At 42.4% G+C, this 20,373-nt stretch overlaps 1 protein-coding gene across 2 annotated transcripts; it reads left to right on the top strand.

Moving 5' to 3' along the window:
• Nucleotides 1-327: 327 nt before the first annotated feature.
• LOC115561422 (von Willebrand factor A domain-containing protein 5A) lies at nt 328-13,320 on the top strand. Of its 2 annotated transcripts, none has more exons than XM_030381461.1 (19): nt 328-579; nt 3,139-3,199; nt 3,598-3,800; nt 3,949-4,171; nt 4,426-4,607; nt 4,716-4,830; nt 4,928-5,103; nt 5,210-5,298; nt 5,388-5,532; nt 6,115-6,194; nt 6,637-6,751; nt 6,878-7,036; nt 7,125-7,228; nt 8,225-8,448; nt 10,018-10,119; nt 11,695-11,748; nt 12,115-12,332; nt 12,530-12,653; nt 12,764-13,320. In XM_030381461.1, exons 1-19 carry the CDS (start codon nt 532-534, stop codon nt 12,841-12,843), a joined length of 2,502 nt encoding a protein of 833 aa, XP_030237321.1. In that variant the 5' UTR covers nt 328-531; the 3' UTR covers nt 12,844-13,320. The 2 variants fall into 2 exon arrangements, with proteins under 2 accessions (XP_030237321.1, XP_030237322.1); XM_030381462.1 differs by having other exon boundaries at nt 329-579; nt 3,152-3,199.
• Nucleotides 13,321-20,373: the final 7,053 nt, after the last annotated feature.

The following is a 20,373-nucleotide window of genomic DNA, read 5'->3' as shown; positions in this document are numbered from 1 at the left end:
CATAGCCTATTGTAAATCAACACATTTATTGACCGCAGTTCTGTCTCTTAATAGTAATATAGAGACAGACCTGGGGTTTCTGGTAGCCTAAAGAGTCAATAAATGCATTTATTTACAATGCATTTATTGAATGACAACGGAAGTTCAAAATAATGTATCGTCACAGGTTGGTTCAGTCTTCAGGTAGTTCTCGGAAGTGCTTGGCGGGCTATTGGATCTGATTAGAAGCAGATTAATTAGATCCAGTGGCCCGCCAAGCACTTCTGAGAACTATCTGTCTCAATGAATAACCACGTGACGACCGATTATTTTGAACTTCCGTTGTCGTCAACCTCTCTCTCTAAATAGTTCTGTTCAGACTATTGGGATTATTAGTTAAAGGCTCCGGCCTGGTCTGGACCAGAACCAGCGGTTTACCACCCCCTGGGAGGTAAAACCTCCCAACTACAAACTCATTGGGCGTGCCCTGGTATTAGCACTGCGCAAGCAGGAAGAAGGACCCAGTGCGTTCCTAGCTTTTATATACTATCTATGGTTCCTAGACTTGAGACGGCACACAACATAAATATCTACGAAAAGGTAAGAAGACTAATTGGCTCAATAAATGGACTTTAAAAGTAACAAAAATGGTAAAGCGACATATTCTCTAGTTGTCATTTCATTGCAATATCTTGGACAGTGAACTTGGAGAGCTGTGGCCTACCTTCCTTGGTTTACAACCTTTCTATATAATGACTATATTTGTATTATTCTTCATCTGCTGTTAGCTACTTTTATTCGCGTATGTCACAACATGATGAGAAGCGAAACTATTCCAGTCCAGTTACGTCACAGCCCAGCGTGGGCGTTTGTGTGCGTGTTCAATTTAGTTTGCAAGTGTTGGCTGGTGTTATTTTAAATTTTATTCAAACCTTCCTCTGCCTGTCATGACATATTGACGATAATTAACGTAATCATTAAAATAACATTAAACAAATAAAGAAATCAAGTGTGTGTGTGTGTGTGTGTCCGTGTGTGTGTGTGTGTGTGTGTGTGTGTGTGTGTGTGTGTGTGTGTGTGTGTGTGTGTGTGTGTGTGTGTGTGTGTGTGTGTGTGTGTGTGTGTGTGTGTGTGTGTGTCAGTAAATAATCAATCAGTAGACAAGTTATACCTGGATAAAACGTTTTGAATACGTTTTGATTAATAGCCACCAGGATTGTAGCAAACTAGGGGTTCCTTAAACAAAGTACAGCAGGCTTTTATAGTTTATCAGGCTAGGATCACTGGTTCCTTTCATTACTTTATTACTTCTCCATTATAACTGACACATAGGCCTACTCGTATGCACCCCTTGAATACAAAGGTTGGGTAGGTGATTTGCGAAACGCCAGCAGATTTTGAAAATACACAACTCAAATGGTCCTACCCCCTCTCCTTCAACGCTGACTCTGACTCCACCCATTCCAAGTACCTGGACGCGCAATCATGCACGAGCGCGAACAGAGATGCGCGAGAGCGAGCCAGGCTAGCTTAGGTTTTCGTTTAACAACATGGCACTACATTCAGCTGTAAGTTGCACCCAGTACCGCCGGAAGTAGGAGTGCTGGGGGTGCTGCAACACCCCCTGTCCGAGGCCCTGTCTTATCACAGAAAACGATCATTTCTAAAAACTCCGGCCAAAGTGGAGATTTCTGAAAACGCCGGTTATGTGTTGTTGTGTCAACGGGGAGAAACGGGATTTTAGGTTCTGAAGCGTCACATTATGCACCAGGAAATGCTTAACGTCATGTGAGCGCCCGCTGTACCGTATTGGTCCGAATATAAACACAAACCCCATTGTAAGACAACCTATATTTGGAAAAAAGATTTGAAGACCAGATCCGTTTTTTATGAATAAATAAATTGTATTCATTGAAATAATATACGAAAATAAAAAGGCATCGAATAAAACACTGCATTGCCACTAAACAGTAGTGCAAATAGGCCGTACTGATGTGTACACCAAAGACTATTCCTGACACTCCTCTGCCCCGCTGTGTTCGCTCTGGCTGTGGTCGCTCCGAACTGTTTCGGCCCGTGGCAAAGCGAGTCATCCTCGCTGCTGTCCAAGGCATTTTGAGACGCAGCATTTATTTAATGCTCATATGACCTAGTGCTGAAAAAAGGTTATATGAAAAAGTGTGAGGGTAGCGGTGGTGCGCTAAACTTGTTCTGTGAGCAGCTGGATGTGAACGATCGATTTTCAACTGTCCGCGCATGCACTGGTGTAATTGAGCTGCGCTGCTATACATCTTTTTTTATCAATGTAACGAGTTGCGAGTCTAGTGCAGGCTGAGTTTTTTTTTTTCCCAGCACCCCCTGCTGAGAATACGTTCTCGCTGCAATGGTTGGACCAGATGTTATAAACATTAAACGGTCACATAAATCATTACTATTTTTAGAAAATGTATGTTTGTTTCATATAATTGTATTGGAAGTCCTGGTTTTCACTAGGGTTGCCGCGGTGTGGACATTTTCACACCGAGTAATACACTCGTCTCCACACCGGTATTACCGAGTATAAACGGTATAAACTTTGAAACTAGGTCAACCGCCACACAAGCATCGGTTTTTAGACCCTTCTCGTCCTTCAGTTGCCGCCAACGTTCGAAAGCAGCGCCTAGGATTATTCTTGATTTCAGTTTTTCTCTTTCAGCGTTTTTATTATCAATTACTCTCTGAAAAAGATTTTTCCTTCTCTTTGCTGGTGGTGGTGGTGGTGGTGGGGATGGTGGCGTCTTGTCTGCCATGGAAATTGTCTTCTACTGCTAGGTCCAAATGTGGATTAACTAGTTCCAGTAGCTACCGCAGGATAACAACAAACAGGAGCTTGCTCTGGGTCACGAGTACTGCACGAAGGGGTCGCGCGCGGGGCGCGGGGGAGGGGGAGTGCAGTACGACCGTTTGATTGACGTACTTACTGTCCAATGCAACTCGGTGGCAATGGAAATGATTGGCTGGAGTTTTTCGAGCCCTGGCCGTTCCACAGATGATTGACTTGTTTAATTTTCATGTCAGTACTTCTAACTCAGTGGCTGTAAGCGGGTTATGATAAGGATTTCAAGTAATTTTGCAAAAATGGCCAAAAAAGCAAATCACCTATACAACCTTTAACTTCAGGTGATTTCCACAGGCATCATGGTGAACTGCTGTGGTCTGCTTACTGCCACCAAGGAACCAGGTAAAGTTCCACTGAACACAATTGTTGGATTGTTTTCTCAGTAAATGTGCCTGCAAACCTGCAGTGAAATTAAAGGCAAAGGCAACATATTCATACAGAAAGTGGTTTAGTCTGATTCTTCTGTCCTATTTATTTGGGGGGGAAACCCCCATTCCCCTGCTCATTAAGGGGAATTTAGCTCATTGGCCCATGTGAGCGTATCACACGTGAGCAGAAGTGAATGTGCTGATGCTCCATCCATCCACCAAAATATAATGTGTCAGGCGGTATTTTTTGATGGTTAAATCCAAAAAAATAGAATAACATTATCAACAAGAAATAGGGTCAGTGCGTGGCTCTTCTAGATTGTGTTTTGTACGGTACGGGCTTTGAGACTTTCTAGGCTCTGTGTTGAGCAGTTCCTCTGAAGAGCGTGGATGTGGAGGTCACGGTGCGAGATCACGTGGCGACGGTCGCCGCCACCCTGCTGTATGAGAACAAAGAGCAGAGCCCCATCGAGGCCGTCTTCGTCTTCCCGTTGCCCGGCGATGCCGCCGTCTGCCATTTCAGCGCCAAGATCGGCCAGTCGGAGGTGGTCGCCGAAGTGCGGGAGAAGCAGAAGGTTAGGGAGGAACTCGCTAGACAGGTTTCACGGTTTCCAAAGGACACATTTGTTTCTCTGTGTCAGCATTCATTTGAAGACTTATTTTGTCCTCGACTGTGAATAATAACACGTTTCCAACCACCCTAACCCATCCCCATTCCGGCAGGCTCGCGAGGAGTATGACGACGCGCTCACCAGGGGCCAGCAGGCCTTCCTATTGGAGGAGAGCGAGAAGAGCCCGGACGTGTTCTCCCTGAGCGTGGGCAGTCTGCCTCCAGGGGAGAGCGCCTCCATCAGGCTGGAGTACGTCACTGAGCTCGCAGTCCAGGCTGACGACGGCCTGAGATTCTGCCTGCCAGCCGTGCTAAACCCACGCTATCAGCCTTTGGGTGAGGAGGAGCCATAACCATGGTTCAACCTGATTATTCCAAGTAGCATATGAGTAATCAACATGATTACTCAGCATCTCATGATTATTCAGCATTTATGATTATTGAAGATGTTTTCTCAACATACGTGATTGTTCAACATTATTAGTCAACATGGCCTTTCAACATCCCATATGATCATTCAACTTGGTAATTCAACTTCTCATATGATTTTTCAATATGGTTATTCAACATATCATATGATTGTTCAACAGGCAGTGATGGCGGTGCTGGGACCATCAGCTTCGGCCCTGGCACCTCTGTACCAGCCAGTCTGGTGCCCTACAGTCTGTCTCTCTGTGCCAGTGTCTGTTCTCCACGGCCCATCACTAAAGTAGAATCCAACTGCTCCCTGGACCCGGTGCAGTACCTCAACCAACAGCAGACCCAGGCCGCAGTATGTGTCTTTGTGCCTAGTATCTCAGTATCTCCACACACCTGTAGTCCACAGTGTGTGGAGCATTTAGAAGAACTGTTGTAACTGTGTACTCTCTGCTGTTGTCAGGTAAAGCTGGCTGCGGGTCATAAGTTTGACCGGGATGTAGAGCTGCTGTTGTATTACAAAGACTCCCACCTGCCTACGGCTGTGGTGGAGGCGGGCTGTGCGTCTGCTAAGCCTGGTGTGCAATAAAACCTCTTTCAATGTCATCAAATACTGCCATTCAACAGTTGTCCCGAAGCAGGATCTGACATGGGTTCTGGTGTCCTGCCCCGCAGGTTCTCTGATGGGCGACCCGGTGGTCATGGTCAGCCTCTACCCCGAGTTCCCGCCGGCGGTGATGTCATTAATGACCAAGTCTGGGGAGTTCCTGTTTGTGATCGATCGTTCTGGAAGCATGAGTTCGCCCATGAGTAATGCAGATAGCAGTCAGATTCGCATTGATAGTGCCAAGGCATGTAGCAGCTGTTCTCTATTCAGGGTTGAATTCCCTTTTGACCTATTTTGTTAGATGATGGCTTTTCAGCACCTACTCATTGGTATGCGTTACCAAACTTTAGGAAACACTGCTTCTCCTGTTGAAGAGCCTTCCGATTGGCTGCTATTTCAACATCTACAGCTTTGGTTCCAGTTATACCCACATCTTCCCGTAAGCCATGTTTGCCATCGAGTCAGTCATTTACATCAATTGTTTTGATCATTTTGCTTATGTGTGTGTGTCTGTGTCTATGTGTGCAGGCAGAGTGTAGTTTACAGCCAGCAGACAATGGATGAAGCTCTGAAGGTGATTGAGGACCTGCGGGCCGACATGGGAGGAACAGAAATTCTTGAACCACTTAAGCATATCTTCAAGCAGCCCTGCATCCCAAGTCAGCCAAGACAAGTATGACTGACACACACACACACACACACACACACACACACACACACACACACACACACACACACACACACACACACACACACACACACACACACACACACACACACACACACACACACACACACACACACACTTATATACTTACTTACTTACTTACTTACTTACTTACTTACTTACTTACTTAGTGTATACACTGTGTGTATATGTTTTTAACTAGTTGTCAACAATAAAAAATTCTGAATAATGTGGTTTATTATTTTGCATATTACCATCACCAGCTGTGTGCGGATACAAATCCAGCTGGTGTTTCTGTATTGATTTAAAACTAACTCAAGGCACAGTGGGCCACCAGTACATATAGCAGCGGTTATGTGTGAACTCTGACTCATGGCCATTTTAGGCCTGTGGGTTCTCACTCTCCCTGGTTAAAACCTGCTGCACCTCTAGCTGAATGTATTAGGTTTTAAACCTGCTGCACCTCTAGCTGAATGTAGTACAGTTATGCTTGATGGATGAGCCATTCATGCCCTTCTGTAGAACTATGTTGGGCAGGACTAATCTCATGTTGTCTTTTCTCCGTAGCTGTTTGTCTTTACTGACGGCGAGGTGTCTAACACCAAGGCAGTGATAGATGTGGTGAAGAGGAATTCTGGTTCTCACAGGTTGGGCGTGCAGTGCACAAGGGTCACATTAGTTGAATTTGTGTTTGTGTGTGTGTTGGTCAGTATAATCTGTATAATGAAAACATTGCTAAACCTAAATTATTTACACATTGCTTGAAATAATTATATTTGTGGTTTTAGTCTTTGTTTGAGTATGTGCACACATCCGTGCATGACAGCTCTCTATACATCCATAGTCCGCCTGACCGCCGTCATCCCTTATCATCCAGTTATTCTTTATTATCAAGGACTCGTGAAAAAAACATATCATATAGTGTAAGCAAATTTAAATAAAATGCTTGATCAAATGAAGGTTGAAGGTTGACTTCAAAGTAAATTTACTCTTGTCTGTCCTGCATTGGGTTTAGCTGATAGATTAAATAGGTATTAGTAGCAAAGCTTCAGTTCCCTTTAACACGTGTCTTGATATACTGTCCCTCAGGTGTTTCTCTTTTGGTATTGGCGGGGGAGCCAGTACGGCCCTCATCAACGGGTTGGCCAAAGAAGGACGGGGCCACGCCCAGTTCATCGCCGGTGCTGACAGAATGCAGTCCAAAGTAAGACAAGGACCCGGGTGCAGATAGAGACAACGGAAGGGAGTCAAAATAAATACTTTTTTCTCTGTATGAAGCTGCTGGGCTTAACTGTGATACTACAATCTCCTCCTTCTCACCGCCCACAAGGTGATGCAGTCACTGCGCTTTGCTCTGCAACCGGCTGTGGTGGACATCTCTGTCACATGGGATGTACCTGCCGGTGTGTCAGTCACTACACTTACTCCGCCCATCACAAACCTCTTCCAGGGTCAGAGGTCATTGATCTATGCCCAGCTCACTGGAGAGGTATAATGTGTGTCAAAGAATAAATTCACCTACATACTAATATGTTTTGTTAATATATCTATATATTAAATATGTTGTGCTCCCGCAGGGCTCTGGGGATGCAGAGGGCTGTGTGACTGTGAAATATAGCCTGGCAGAACATCCTACTCAGAATCAGCTGAATTTCAGCCTCAAGCCGACAGAGGACACAGGGTAAGCCAACGGTCCCTCATTGGCTCAAAAGAATGACCAAGGAGTGTCTCTAACTATATCATCACTATAGCAATACGTGGGGCAAACATGGCTTCTCTCTCTCTCTCTCTCTCTCTCGCTCTTTACAGTAGAGCTGGGTTTCGATTCAAATTTCAAGAATCGATTCGATTCCGATTTTTAAGTTTCAGAAACGATTTTTTCCGATTTTCTCAGATTCCATCCGATTCGATCCGATTTTGATCTGATTTCCGATTCGATCCGATTTCGATTCGATCCGGGGGTTAATGTTATTAAAAATGAAAAATGTATTTGAACCGTTTCCTTCACTTCATGACTGTGTAGAGAAGCGACATATTAAAAATAGTATTGGTATTGGTAGTTACTGATGGCTGGAAGACTGATGAAAAGGTTAAGGGTCAATCTACCTTCAAGAAAGATAATTCAGGACAATAAATGGAGGACATCATTGAGGTGACTATATCTGCAACAGTGGATTCCTACTGGGACACTAACCAGTGCATTATTATTATGCTTGAAAATAATTAAGAATTCACCCAAAAGCGGTTGCTACCAAAAGCATTTTTATTTTAAAACTGCTCACACTTAATAAACTGAGAAGTACTGAAACTGGAAGTATAAAATGTAAACGTTGAGCACTTCTCTTTAAAGTGCGAACATAAGAACAGAACATTTTAAACTGTAAAAGCACTGAATGGCGTCTATATGAGCATGTTCAAATCTGTTCTAAAACCACACTCAAGATTTGTTTTCAAGAATATGCAGCACCCTAAGTGTTCAGGGGAATCCCATGTATATTTCCCATGAATATATAAAATATAAATTTGTAACTTATAAAATTCGAAATTGTATTTTTTTTTTTTTTTTTTTTAATAAAAAAAATCGATCTTTGGACGTACAAATCGATAATCGGTCATTAATATGCGAATCGATTAAAAATCGGAAAATCGTTTTTTTCAACACAGCTCTACTTTACAGGTTGACTGCCCACCGACTGGGGGCTCGGACCCTGATTCGCTCTCTGGAGGTGGAGGCAAACGAACCCGGTGTCCTTAGCGACCAAGTCAAGGCAAAGGAAAAGGTGGTCGAAGTCAGTGTCCAATCAGGAGTGAGCAGCTCCCTTACCGCCTTCATCGCCGTGAACAAGGGCAACGGGGAGGCTTTACAAGGGCCTCTTCTGCGCAGAAATGTGCCGGCACCGAGTACGTCTATCCATACATCTGCCTGTCTCCCCGCTCGCTCTGTCTTTCTTTCACTATGGTGGCACTCTAACCTCTGTACTGCATTCACAAGAGGAACAGATAACGCAAGCATTATAATAGATGTGTAATAGGAGTATGATCCTAGAAGCTAGCAAGATGCAGGCCGTCTTTAAAGGGACACTGTGTAGAAATTACTCCCATCTAGTGGTACAATTGTATATTGCATTCAAACTAAAAGTGCTCGCTTGTTCAAAAACTATGGTGGGCAGTATGTGCCAAGAAGCTGTGTCATGACATCCAATACTACCTCATCGAGTCATTCGAGTGATGATGAGGTTCGTTATTTCAAACAAATTTCAAACTGCATTGAATCATTAGTGTAAGCTAATGATGTATGAGTAATTACTCCTCGAGCAAGATAGTGAAATATTTCAGTCATCATTCACGCTGGCTCAGAGGGAAAACGCGTTTGCATTTCCTGTACCACGTAGTGCTTTTTGTCCCTCTCGGCCGTTCATAGACTGGAAGAACATGGAAGCCTCCATGAAGCTTACCCGTCCTATGTAACTACATATTAATTATTCTTCGCTCAGGAGGATAAGTGAGATTTTTGGCAGAGATAATTTTACACCAATGAGTACTTATTTATGAATGAATACGTTGATTTGAGGCAATAAATGACTTAAAATATTACACAGTGTCCCTTTAAAGCGTTTAACCTCCTCATCCCAAAATGGCCCGTATCTGGGTAATGCCCCTCCCCTCAATTGCAAAGACGTTTTAAGGGCATTTTAACACATGAGAAAGCAGTCTTGGTAAACCCGGATTTACTCCAAGAAGGATTAGAATCTCAAGTTTTAGGCTATCATGACAGATGATAGCTACACTAATTATAATTTAATTATTATGATTTCATTTTAGTTAATAAGAACAAGACGGATACAAAAGTAGTTATGTATTTCATAAATGTGTACATTTACAGAATTAACATTATTATAACAATATTTGATCTAAACAAACAGAAATCACAAATATCAAAAAGGAAGCTGAGACTCCACTGAACAGTTTAAAGCTAATCTCGCCAATCTATAGGCAAAAAACAATCAAGAACAATCTTAACTTATTTTTTTTATGCCTTACCTTTTGTTTTGTTTGATTGAATTAGACCATCATGAACGGATAGTCTCTGGGCACCATGACAACTAAACATGAGCTGCATTCCAAATATTTTATTTTATTTTTACTTGCAAAGTACTTTTGCACATAGTATGCATGCAATTGGGATATACTACTTGTGATATCTAATAATAAAAAATGTTGTTCTATGGCCTTACAGTATTGTAGAGCTACCAAATGATAATGCGCTAGGTGGTATTCAATCTAAAACATAACATTTTAGAGGTTTTAGAGAGGGGAGAGAGGGTGGTTTTTCATAACCAGAGACCAGAGGAGTAGAGAGCATTTGGCTCATCCAGCTCTGGGTCACATCGAAGTAGATCGACAATGGCATCTGAATAACTTAGTCTCCTTCCACAACAGACTAACCCAATTCCTCTTTCCTCTCACAAGGGATGAAGATGGGCAGGATTTCGGGGCGAATGGCGCAAATGGCAATGCCAATAATAGGATGTAGCTCAGCCATGGCTCCAGACATGGCTCTTTCTGCAAACCGTAAGTAAACAATCCAACTTGCCATAACATAAAACGTAAAAATTAATATTAATTTAGAAGGTATGGATACATTTAGATTGATATCTAAAGTATGATGGCATGCAAGCTCAAATCTGGGTGAACGGGGTACTTCACTTTGTTTCGCTTCCTATTAGTTCTCGGCCATTGGTAGTAAACAGTAAAAAATAAAGTAATCTATAAAGCCCTCCAATGCACACCTTGAAGAAAGTCTTTTAGGGAGATTTTAACTTGCATTTTATGTTCCAACCCCCACATTTTAAGTAATTCTGTAGAATAATCCATATAAGAAATTTTAGTTTGTATCAGTTAATTTTGTCTTGCTTTGTATTCCTCAAAGAAATGTTGTATTGTGTACTTTAAATGACAATGCGCTTGTCTTGGTTCGATGAGGCAACATCGATACGTACCTGATTGGTACGTATCAGACAGACAGAACACACTCAATGATATACCCGATGATGAATTCTGTTTGACATTCATCATTCCCCCTCTTTGCTTCCTAATCTCAATAGCTCACTGAAGGCTGATTTATTTCAGAATAGTCCTGTTTACACATTGGACAATGTTTCACAAATATTTTTCAGAGTGCCACACGATGTCCTTGTTATAAGGAAAATAATTGTGTTTTAAAGGAGCCATATTATGGTGTTTTCCCAACAAGTAAACATAGTATATGAGTTTCAGAAAACAAGTTATTAAAGCTGTTTAATGGAAATAGCTTTTAGGAAAGAAAAAATCTCGCCTACCGCTGTTCCCCTCTGTTTCAGTCCCTTCAGAATGCGCTGTTTCAGGTGCATGTAGCTTTAATACAAATTAGCTGCTGCCCATTGGGGGGGGGGGGGGGGGGGGGGGATCTTGGTGAAGGTCCCCCACCAATTTCTTTCAAAGAAATCTGTCCTATCTCAGAAAGCCAATTTGTTTAACAAGCAAATATTGTCAGGCCCCACGGTTATCTTCTATTTATCCTGACTCCCCTTTTTAATTAGACTTATATAGTTAAAGGAACAAACTAAAAATAACAAATCAAGCCGTTGAGTACTCATTACTGTGCATCTCATCAAGAACGCAGTTATTGTATTTTTATAGGCATATATTCCTACAATTTGTGAGACAACTTCTCGCTCCAAACAGCAAGTATGGCTGACATCACCGCTGCCCGTCTTGGAGGCGGTTTGTGCTCCCAGGATGGTCCATCTCTGCTGCGACTCGGCAAAACTTGTGTGTTCAAACTGAAAACGCTTGTCAGTTGGCATGGTTTAACTTGGTTAAGGGTGGAAAAGGAAAACTGTTTACTTTTTGACTAAAGTATATATTAAGTATCACTAAGCATCTTAGGGCCCGTGCCCATATTGCATCCGCTTGGCTACTAGGTTAACATCTTAATGCTAACCTCTTATTATACATCCATGAGTGATAACCAGCTGACCTAAACTGCGTTTGGGTGGAAGGGACAACAGAAGCACTTTTCGGAAAACATCAGAGATATTATTATCTATAACCATTCCTCAAGTAAAAATCAGCGGTATATTCCATTTTTTTATATTTCTTTTATAGGTGTACCGATGCCCAGTAAAGGTCTGTTTTGTAAGAAGAAAAAAGTTCTCGCAGGTAAATTTTCTTAGAATATGTTCTTGGCAGGTTAGCGTTTCACTTATCATTTTGTATTGATTTTGTTGTTGTTGATGACTAGTGCTCAGCCAACCAAGAAAAGCTGAGCTATGCATCGCTTTACAGACAACAGTTACATTACCATTGGCTCTACTGATACTGCCACGGATGCAAAATCCTACAGATTTCACTTGAAGTTTGATCAACAATCTAATCGTCGAGAACCATCCACATAAATAAATCAACAGAAAATAATAAATGAGCAAAAACAACATCTGGGCAACTAGGAAAACGCACAAAAGGCAAAGTGCATTATTATTGGTATTATTCAGAAAATGTATGAATTGTACTTTCTTTTTACTTAAGGTTCAAATATCATGGCGCACAGTCTTTGTGCGGGAATGGTAGAAATGGATTCCGCTGATTATGAGGATCCACAAGATCTGGCTATCCCGGCTCCAAGGGACCCCATGCTACAGCTGATCTCCCTCCAGAGGGCCTCTGGCTCCTGGCTACTGGAGTCCGCTCTGGCTGCCGTATTTGGAAGGACCCTCAAGGATGTGGAGGGTGCAACGCCTGTGTCGGTGTGTTGTTTTCTCATATGGTTTGGTACATAAAACATCTGTTGGATTGACTAGATTTTTGTTTTTCTTTCATCAAAAGAGAAAGAATAAAAGAAGAAGAATCAGTAAAGAGTGATTCATGTAAATTAGGAGATCATTTTAGATCTATCTCCTCTCCTGTCTTCTCTCATCATCATGCATCGTTGTGTTCTTTTTAGGTGAGCCCAGAAGTGTGGGCTACAGTTCTGGCTGTGATCTGGCTCCATGGCTTCAACAATGATGCTCAGGAGGAGTGGGAGTTTCTGGCAATGAAGGCCGTGTCATGGCTGCATGGGGAAAAAGGTCAAAGGAAATGCTAGTTTTCAGATTCTTTTTTTCTCACATGGATTTCATTGGAACACTAATTAATAATTAGTAATTCTAGCTGATGGTTTGTCTGTTTCCCTGTTCAGTGCCCTGCATGACAGAGTGCGTAGAAGCAGGGAATGTCCTGCTGGGATGCCAGGTGCAGGAGTCTTCCATGGGAATGTGAGTGGTTCAGGGTGTCAGCAGGGCAGTGCGCCTGTTCTGTGGTTCACCGTCAGCTGGGGGATGGTACACTTTTCAGGTCCTTCCCAGAGCTGTTGCTTGTCCTAATGGCCTTTGATTATTTTTGCCTTTGTGATTATCTGCACTGGAGGTATTCTTCCAGGATAAGCCATGTAACCCAATCCACAATGCGTGCTTTAAAGATAATAATATTTGATTACATTATTCATTTTATCTTACATTTTCCAGCGTGTGGCATGTAGCAGCCTACCTGTGTTAAGCAGGCTACCAAACCTGTGTTTTTTGCCCGAGTTATCTGTAATTTGGTGCCTGAAACAAATGCTAACAAAATGTGCTGTAATTGGTATCAACTGTTATTTTTATTTTATATTTTGCTTTAATACAAGACAAATGGCTTCCGTCCTCATTTGTTTTCATTACAAATAGTCATGGTGATATAATAAACTCTACCATAAAAGTGTGTGTGTTACCATAAAAGTAAGACTATCATTTTAGAATATGAGTGTTTTTTCTATTGTAGTGAACATAGGAACCCTATTGTAATCATTAGTATTAGTACTTTCCTGACTTTTTGGCTCCAAAAGTTCTTAAAAAAAAATGGCAGACTTGTAGAACTCAGCACTTCAACAGGCTGCCATTACCACTATAACCACAAAACTTGACCACAACTTGACCACACAACTAGACCAAACACCCACACTCAAAAAAGATTTGGTGCCGAAACTGGTAAAAGCTGCAAAATCGGCACAAATGTACCATTCGACTGTGGGACGATATAAGGTGATGCATTCATAGCAATAAGGCCAAAGAAGACAGAGCTTTACAGTTTAAAGTGAACTATATGCATGTCACTGAAGTTTAAACACCTCAAAAACACAGGAAGAGAACACTCTCTGACCAAACACCAAGTTGCAACACTAACTTCATACCAAAATTGGGAGCTCTACTCCAGGTCACCAGAGGAACTTACTCGCCAATCAACTCGACAGCTATGTTATATCACGTTCAGTGTTTTTCTGTTAAAGGCCCACTATGCAACTTTTTTAGCCAAAATTACATTAAGTATGCAGGTTGAGAGTTATGCTGATGGTTCTGCATCCATTTCTGGGTCGATTGGTGGGTGTGTCATTTACCCATGTCGCCTCTCCAGTGAAAAAGCGCATATGCAACTTGCTCTGTTCGGACCGACACAATCCGGATGTGACGCAACGGAAGTATCCTCGAAAATGTAGTCAGATTGTAGTTTCGAAAATGCTTTACGGCACAGACACACCCAAACATGGCACCGGCTAGATATAAACAGCCAGTTGCGAGGCAATTGTTGCATTCATCATGGATCAATCGACTAATGGTACGGCCACACCAACCGCGTTACTCGCGTTGGATAACGCTAACGCGCCTAACCTGACGCTTGATCATTGTGTGTCACAAAAATGGTTCAACGCGCCCAACGCGCATGTGGCTGCGCTAGAGTCCGAGGTAGGAAACCCAAACGCCGCCGTGTTTGGGTGCATGATAGAGTTTAGATCGGGTTAGATTAAATAATCTCGGATATAAATAACGATCTCATCTCATCGTCATCTGTTTATCCGGGGTCGGGTCGCGGGGGGAGCAGCTCAAGCAGGGGGCTCCAGACTTCCCTTTCCCGGGCCACATTGACCAGCTCTGACGGGGGGATCCCGAGGCATTCCTAGGCCAGTGTTGAGATATAATCTATCCACCTAGTCCAGGGTCTTCCCCGAGGTCTCCACCTAGTCCAGGGTCTTCCCCGAGGTCTCCTCCCCACTGGACGTGCCTGAAACACCTCCCAATGGAGGAAGAGTGAACGCTCCGTTCACTTGCATGGACAGAGTCTCGTAACAACGGTGCGGTAAAGCGAACGCAATACCGCCCCCGCTGCTCCGATTCTCCGGCCAATCACACGCTCCATAGTACCCTCACTCGCGAACAAGACCCCGAGGTACTTGAACTCCTGCACTTGGGCTAAAGACTCATAAATAACGATAATCGGGTTAAATAACTTCACATGGTGTGTCTGGTGTGTTTCCAGCATTCGTAGTGTTGATCAGCAGAGAAATAGTCCGCCAAGACGTTGAGGTTGCTTATCAACCAGAGACGCTGTCCATGCAAGTGAACGGAGCGTTCACTCTTCGTCATAACTATCGAACCAAACATCCTTCACATTTACCGAGCGAACATTATGAAAGTAAAATGCACATTTCTCGCTAAAAATGTTTCCATAAACGCATTTAATGGCGTAACTATGTTACTATTTCCACCCAGAATAAAGAAAGATGTCGGCCGTATCCTTCTGTGCAAGGGTCGCTACTCTGTCAGTGACGTCGGGTCAAGCTCCACGCTGATTGGCTATCGTCGCTAAGCGTCACGCGTTGAAAGTTCTGAACTCCGGGCGTTGGTGCTTTACGGCACAGACCCCGAAACACGGAACCGGCTCGATATAAACACAAACAACTAAGGGATTGTTATATTCATCATAGATCAGCCGACTAAAAAGAGACAGAGAAACCCAATGTCGGAGGAACAGAAGAAGAGAAAAGGGAGACTGACCGACAGAGAGGCCAGACACGAGTAAACTTGGGCAAGCTTTTCAGGAATAGCGTGAACTGAAAGAAAAAGAAGACTGCAAATCAGACGCCGACTCGGCCGTGTTGCTTTTGAAATTGAAAGTACCCTTGGGTGAACTTTGTCTTCGTGGTATTCTTGATGTTGATAGTCTCTGTACAAATGTGTTTGCTCAACCATTTTGTTGTGAGCCCTGTAAAAATTGTTTTCTCGACCGTTTTGTTGTGAGCCCTGTATGTTTCTAGCTTGCTTGGTTGCAACCATATAAACACCTTTGTTTCCATGGGTGTTTTGCTGTTCGTCCGTCTCGTCCCCCAGATACAGACTGAATCCCCGAATCCAGGTTCTTGTTTATTTAGATTATGTTGGCCAAACCTCTTACACTGATTGTTCTGTTCAACCTAAGATATAACAATTATAATCTAGGATATAAATTCTCCCCGTCAACTATAAAAAAGGATGGATTTATGTTTATTGCAATACAAATACACCATTTTAAAAATGTATAACCTTGCCTACACTTTATGAACATCTACTTCGGACATGGCTCCACGCATTCGCCGGCTTCTTTGAAAACAAATGCACATGGCTCGCGTAGAAGTGCATGGGGAAGGGTCGTCAACGAGTTGTTACGACAGTGTTGTGAAATATCTACTACGAAGCTGTAGGGGGCGCTGTGTAGAGAAATGTGCGTGCCAAAATCAAGAAAACAGCCAAGGAATGCCCGAAGTTGCATAGTGGGCCTTTAAGACCTGACCTGTGTGTGGTCATAAGATCTGCTTTTTACATTTTTGTTGTTAATGTTTTGGTTTTTATGGGGCTCATTTTTTTAATCATCACGTACATACATATTGCACACAAAACAAGCGTGTTACATGATGTGTATATAGGCAAATTCGCAGTGGTTTAGGCCAATCGGAAAACAGATTGAAATAACTGGGTTTCACAACAGATCTGCCCTACAGTCTCCCATCTCTCGCACCATTACCAGAGCCTTAGAGCGAGTATATAACAACAGCTGAGGCTCCACAATATGACGAAACAGCTGGGATCATTGGTAATCCTCCCGAATCGCTGTACAGTTTTATTTTAAACAGGCTATATTTGGATAAAGCAGCCACGTATATTTCTGGAATACTCACCATAGAATACAAAACAACTGACCCCTTCACTGGCAAAGTGTTTGTTATTTGAGAAGCAGGCCAATCCATGATACATTTAAAAAAAACAAGCAAGCACGAATGCAACCAGGTACAATGTACTAGTCTATGTTGTCAGAGTTGAAATGGCAATAGGCTTTCAAGTCCCCCATACAAATATTATATATACAGAGGAAGGTGCCTGCTCGGTTAATTTAATGGTTATTGTTACATTGACAGTCAAATTTACATTATTTGACTGCTGGAACAGATTTGGCTGCAAATCATGCATTACATGTACAAGAATGTTGATTATGTGCAGATGTTTTTCCTAAACGTCTGCATCTGTAAGGTAGGCCACGTTTTTTTTTTTTACCTTTATTAAATCAGTGATTGCGCGATTGATTCTCATATTCACGAAATGGAGCTGGGTCGAATTACGGAGACTATGGGTTTTCGGCGGAGCTAACAGTATGAAGATTAGGCCTACCTATCACGATGATCGTTACCAATTTATCAGGATTATAGACCAAATTATCAGTATCATTGCTTTATTGTTAGAATCTGCTGAATTTTTTTAAACGTTAGGCTACTGAAACACACGATGAAATCAGTGCGTGTTACACTGTTTTATATTGAAAACCACAAAAAGCAGCACTAGGCCCTTGTCTTCATAAAATTTAATTAATGCTGTACATTTTTTAATTATCATGTAAACATGAAACGTGTATTAACCTCTTCATTAGGGCCTTTTTTTCTGATAATATTTGTAAATAAATATATCTCCACAACTATAAAGGCTAAAGGTAAAATTGGTACCACAAGCAAGCTGTAACACCTGTGAGATTGTTGTGCAAGTGAAATAATAAATGTGGATACTACTTGGTTAGAGTGAAAAAAGAGCACTGCATAAGTGAAAGATTTAATTTCTGCCTGAAATAAATGTCATGTTTTTGATTTAATTCCACCTAAAGCATTATCCAGCCCTATTATACTATAGGGCCATAGGGCTAAAGCAAAGACAGAGAGGTTTTAGGAGAGGTAGGTTTAGGCCAAATCTTCAAATAAATCAATAAATCCAATGCCCATTGACAACATCAACACGATGAAACACCAACCGTTAGATATTTTGAGTATGCAACGTACATTTTGACTACAGGCCAGACAATCGCAATTGCACCATAGAGCCACCAGATGGCGCGGAATAACCTTTATTCTAATTGAAGGACACTATTTTCTCTGAAACCCTCTCTGAGAAGACGTTTAGTTGCAAAATCGTATACACTGGATTATCTGTTTATGGTGTTTTATAAGATCATACACCAATTAGATGCCTAAAACAACAAAGGTAAGACATATTCTTTGGTTGCATAAAGAAAAAGTGAAGTTTGCTCTTGATAGGTTTTTGCCTCAAGTTCGTCTTTTTATTCACAAAGTGATACAATTTGGACAGATGGAATTAATATTTGTGTTACATTGAATTGTCTTTCGTGTAGCTAACAATTTTGTATGTTGGACTAAAAGTAGAGAAACTTATCTTTCTAGGAAAGTCTCTCGGCAGCTCTGTCTGCAGTTCAGGTATTTCATTGAATGCTAAATAAAATCACGATGGATCTTGCGCCTGCGCACCTGCGTCCCGGACATTGCAGCTGACTGCATGATGTGGATGAGGGATGCACCAGTTTCACGATAATTTAATTCGACACGGTAAAACTTTCCCCGCGGTTCATCGTACGACTGGTAGGCTAACCGTTTCGTAGTCGGAGCTAACTCCATTTAATCAACCAAATAAAATGTAAAACTGTCACGTAATACAGCATACAAATAGCACGTGGATAGGATTCGCCCCCAGAGGGCACTCGGGATCACAGTTCAGAGCCCTCGGGCGACGCAGGGGTCATCCCAACGTGACAACCCCTCCCTGATCCGGAAATGGGTGAGCAGTTCGTCAGGTGCCTTTATTATTTACTTGCAATGATGGTGGGGGTCCCGGGTGTTAGGGCTCTCATAAACAGAACCCTGTGCAGCCCAAGACAATCTAGCTGCCAAAATTAACACAGTCACACCGTAACACAGCAAAAAAAAAAGGTTGAGAACCACTGCCCTAGAGTATCTGTGGTATAAAGGCTTGGACGAATTTCGAATTATAAATATAAAAACGTCCATAAGTAAGCTGACAACACCGCCACTCCAAATTAACCACACAGAGATAACCATGGCAACCGGTCAAACAAATGTTCTTTCAGCGATCATACTGCGCGCTCATCCGTATGTTGATGAACAAATAATCTTTGTTCATCCAACTATTGAACAAAGTCAAACCGAGTGAGCGTGCCGTTCACAGACACCAGAATGAACGAGTTAACAGTAACGTTCATCAGGCAGTAATACAGTACGTTCAGTTTACGTTGACCCAAAATATGAACGAGTTCATGAACTATCGTTCAATGAACGCGTTCTGGCACAACACTGTGTGTGTGTGTGTGTGTGTGTGTATGTGTGTATGTATTCCCCTTTAAATCACATGGACGGCAACAATAATTGTTCAATTAATCAGTATGTTGTTGTTGCTCTGTTAACACACATTTAATATTGACTTTTATCAAACAAGATTTCTGTGCAGCGGAAGCGCATGGCTGTGCATGCTGACAAGGCCAGTGGGCAGAAATGTATCACCCGATACCCCAGGAACAGTTTAGGACTGCGTGGAACTAGTTGTGATTGCAGTGAAATGCAAACCAACGCAATTCCCATTATCGTCCATCAAGCCAAGCTGCTAATGCTGGACAAGCTGTGCTCCTCTGCTCCTCCATCTACTCATGTCACCTGACGGGACTTATGTTTGGAAGAGAAATAAATAAATTGTATTATTAAGTTCTTGATTTGTCCAAGCCTCTCGAAATACGATATACAAATGACATTCACAGTTGGAGAGGGGGATCCACAATTGAGCCAATGTTTTTGGTTCAATGGTTCTTAACATAACTTGAACTTGACGCAGCTTAGCCAAGGTGAGCCTATATTTGGTAGGTATGGTCAACAATATAGAGTTGGCTACAGCCTGTTATATATAAACACTTTCTTAGGGGGTTTCCAAGGCAACCCCAACCAGAAAGAACCAATTAGAACTGACAAAGGCTTTCCAAACACTAAAACTGCCCAGAGATTAGAGATGAGGAAAAGAAGAGAGCATCCTTGGACACACAATGCATGAATCTCTCTCTCTCTCTCTCTCTCTCTCTCTCTCTCTCTCTCTCTCTCTCTCTCTCTCTCTCTCTCTCTCTCTCTCTCTCTCTCTCTCTCTCTCTCTCTCTCTCTCTCTCTCTCTCTCTCTCTCTTCCTCCCCCCCCCCATAGCTGGTTGTATATCAATGAATGTTATTTGAGCAGAGGTAGAGTCCATATGTGTTTGTATGAGCGTTCTTCTGTATTTGTGTTACCATGGAGTCAAGGTGAGACTACTTAAGGTAAAGTGAGGGCGGCAGCTGATGATAAGGATGATGAAAGCAGTGTGAACAGTGAGCGTGCTAGGACCCTCATCCACTCTCCACTTCCATTGAGGTCATGAGTTCTTCCACACACGCAAAGACACAAAAATACATGGAGACCTATAGAGGCTAGGGAAAATGAAAGCTAGGGTAGGCAATGTGGAGAAAAAAAAATCCATCTGGCCGCCGGTCATGCGCAATGGGCGCCCGTCTAGTGAGCCAAGGTAGACAGGTAAGCCATCCAAGCATTTCATTCGGGTCAAATTAATTTACTGGATGGGCTCATGACCGGCCTATCTTATTT

Source organism: Gadus morhua, chromosome 16 (assembly GCF_902167405.1).
Source record: "Gadus morhua chromosome 16, gadMor3.0, whole genome shotgun sequence".
NCBI lineage: Eukaryota > Metazoa > Chordata > Actinopteri > Gadiformes > Gadidae > Gadus > Gadus morhua.
Note: the sequence above shows the minus strand (reverse complement) of the source record. Positions and strands in the feature narration are given on the sequence as shown.

What these genes read in the sequence shown, in the direction of transcription:
- LOC115561422 (XM_030381461.1), top strand. Translation starts at nt 532, where the DNA reads ATGGTTCCTAGACTTGAGACGGCACACAACATAAATATCTACGAAAAG. An exon ending in ATGCCCAGCTCACTGGAGAG is followed by an intron (nt 7,037 to 7,124) that starts GTATAATGTGTG and finishes GTGCTCCCGCAG; the next exon opens with GGCTCTGGGGATGCAGAGGG. An exon ending in CAGAAATGTGCCGGCACCGA is followed by an intron (nt 8,449 to 10,017) that starts GTACGTCTATCC and finishes TCCTCTCACAAG; the next exon opens with GGATGAAGATGGGCAGGATT.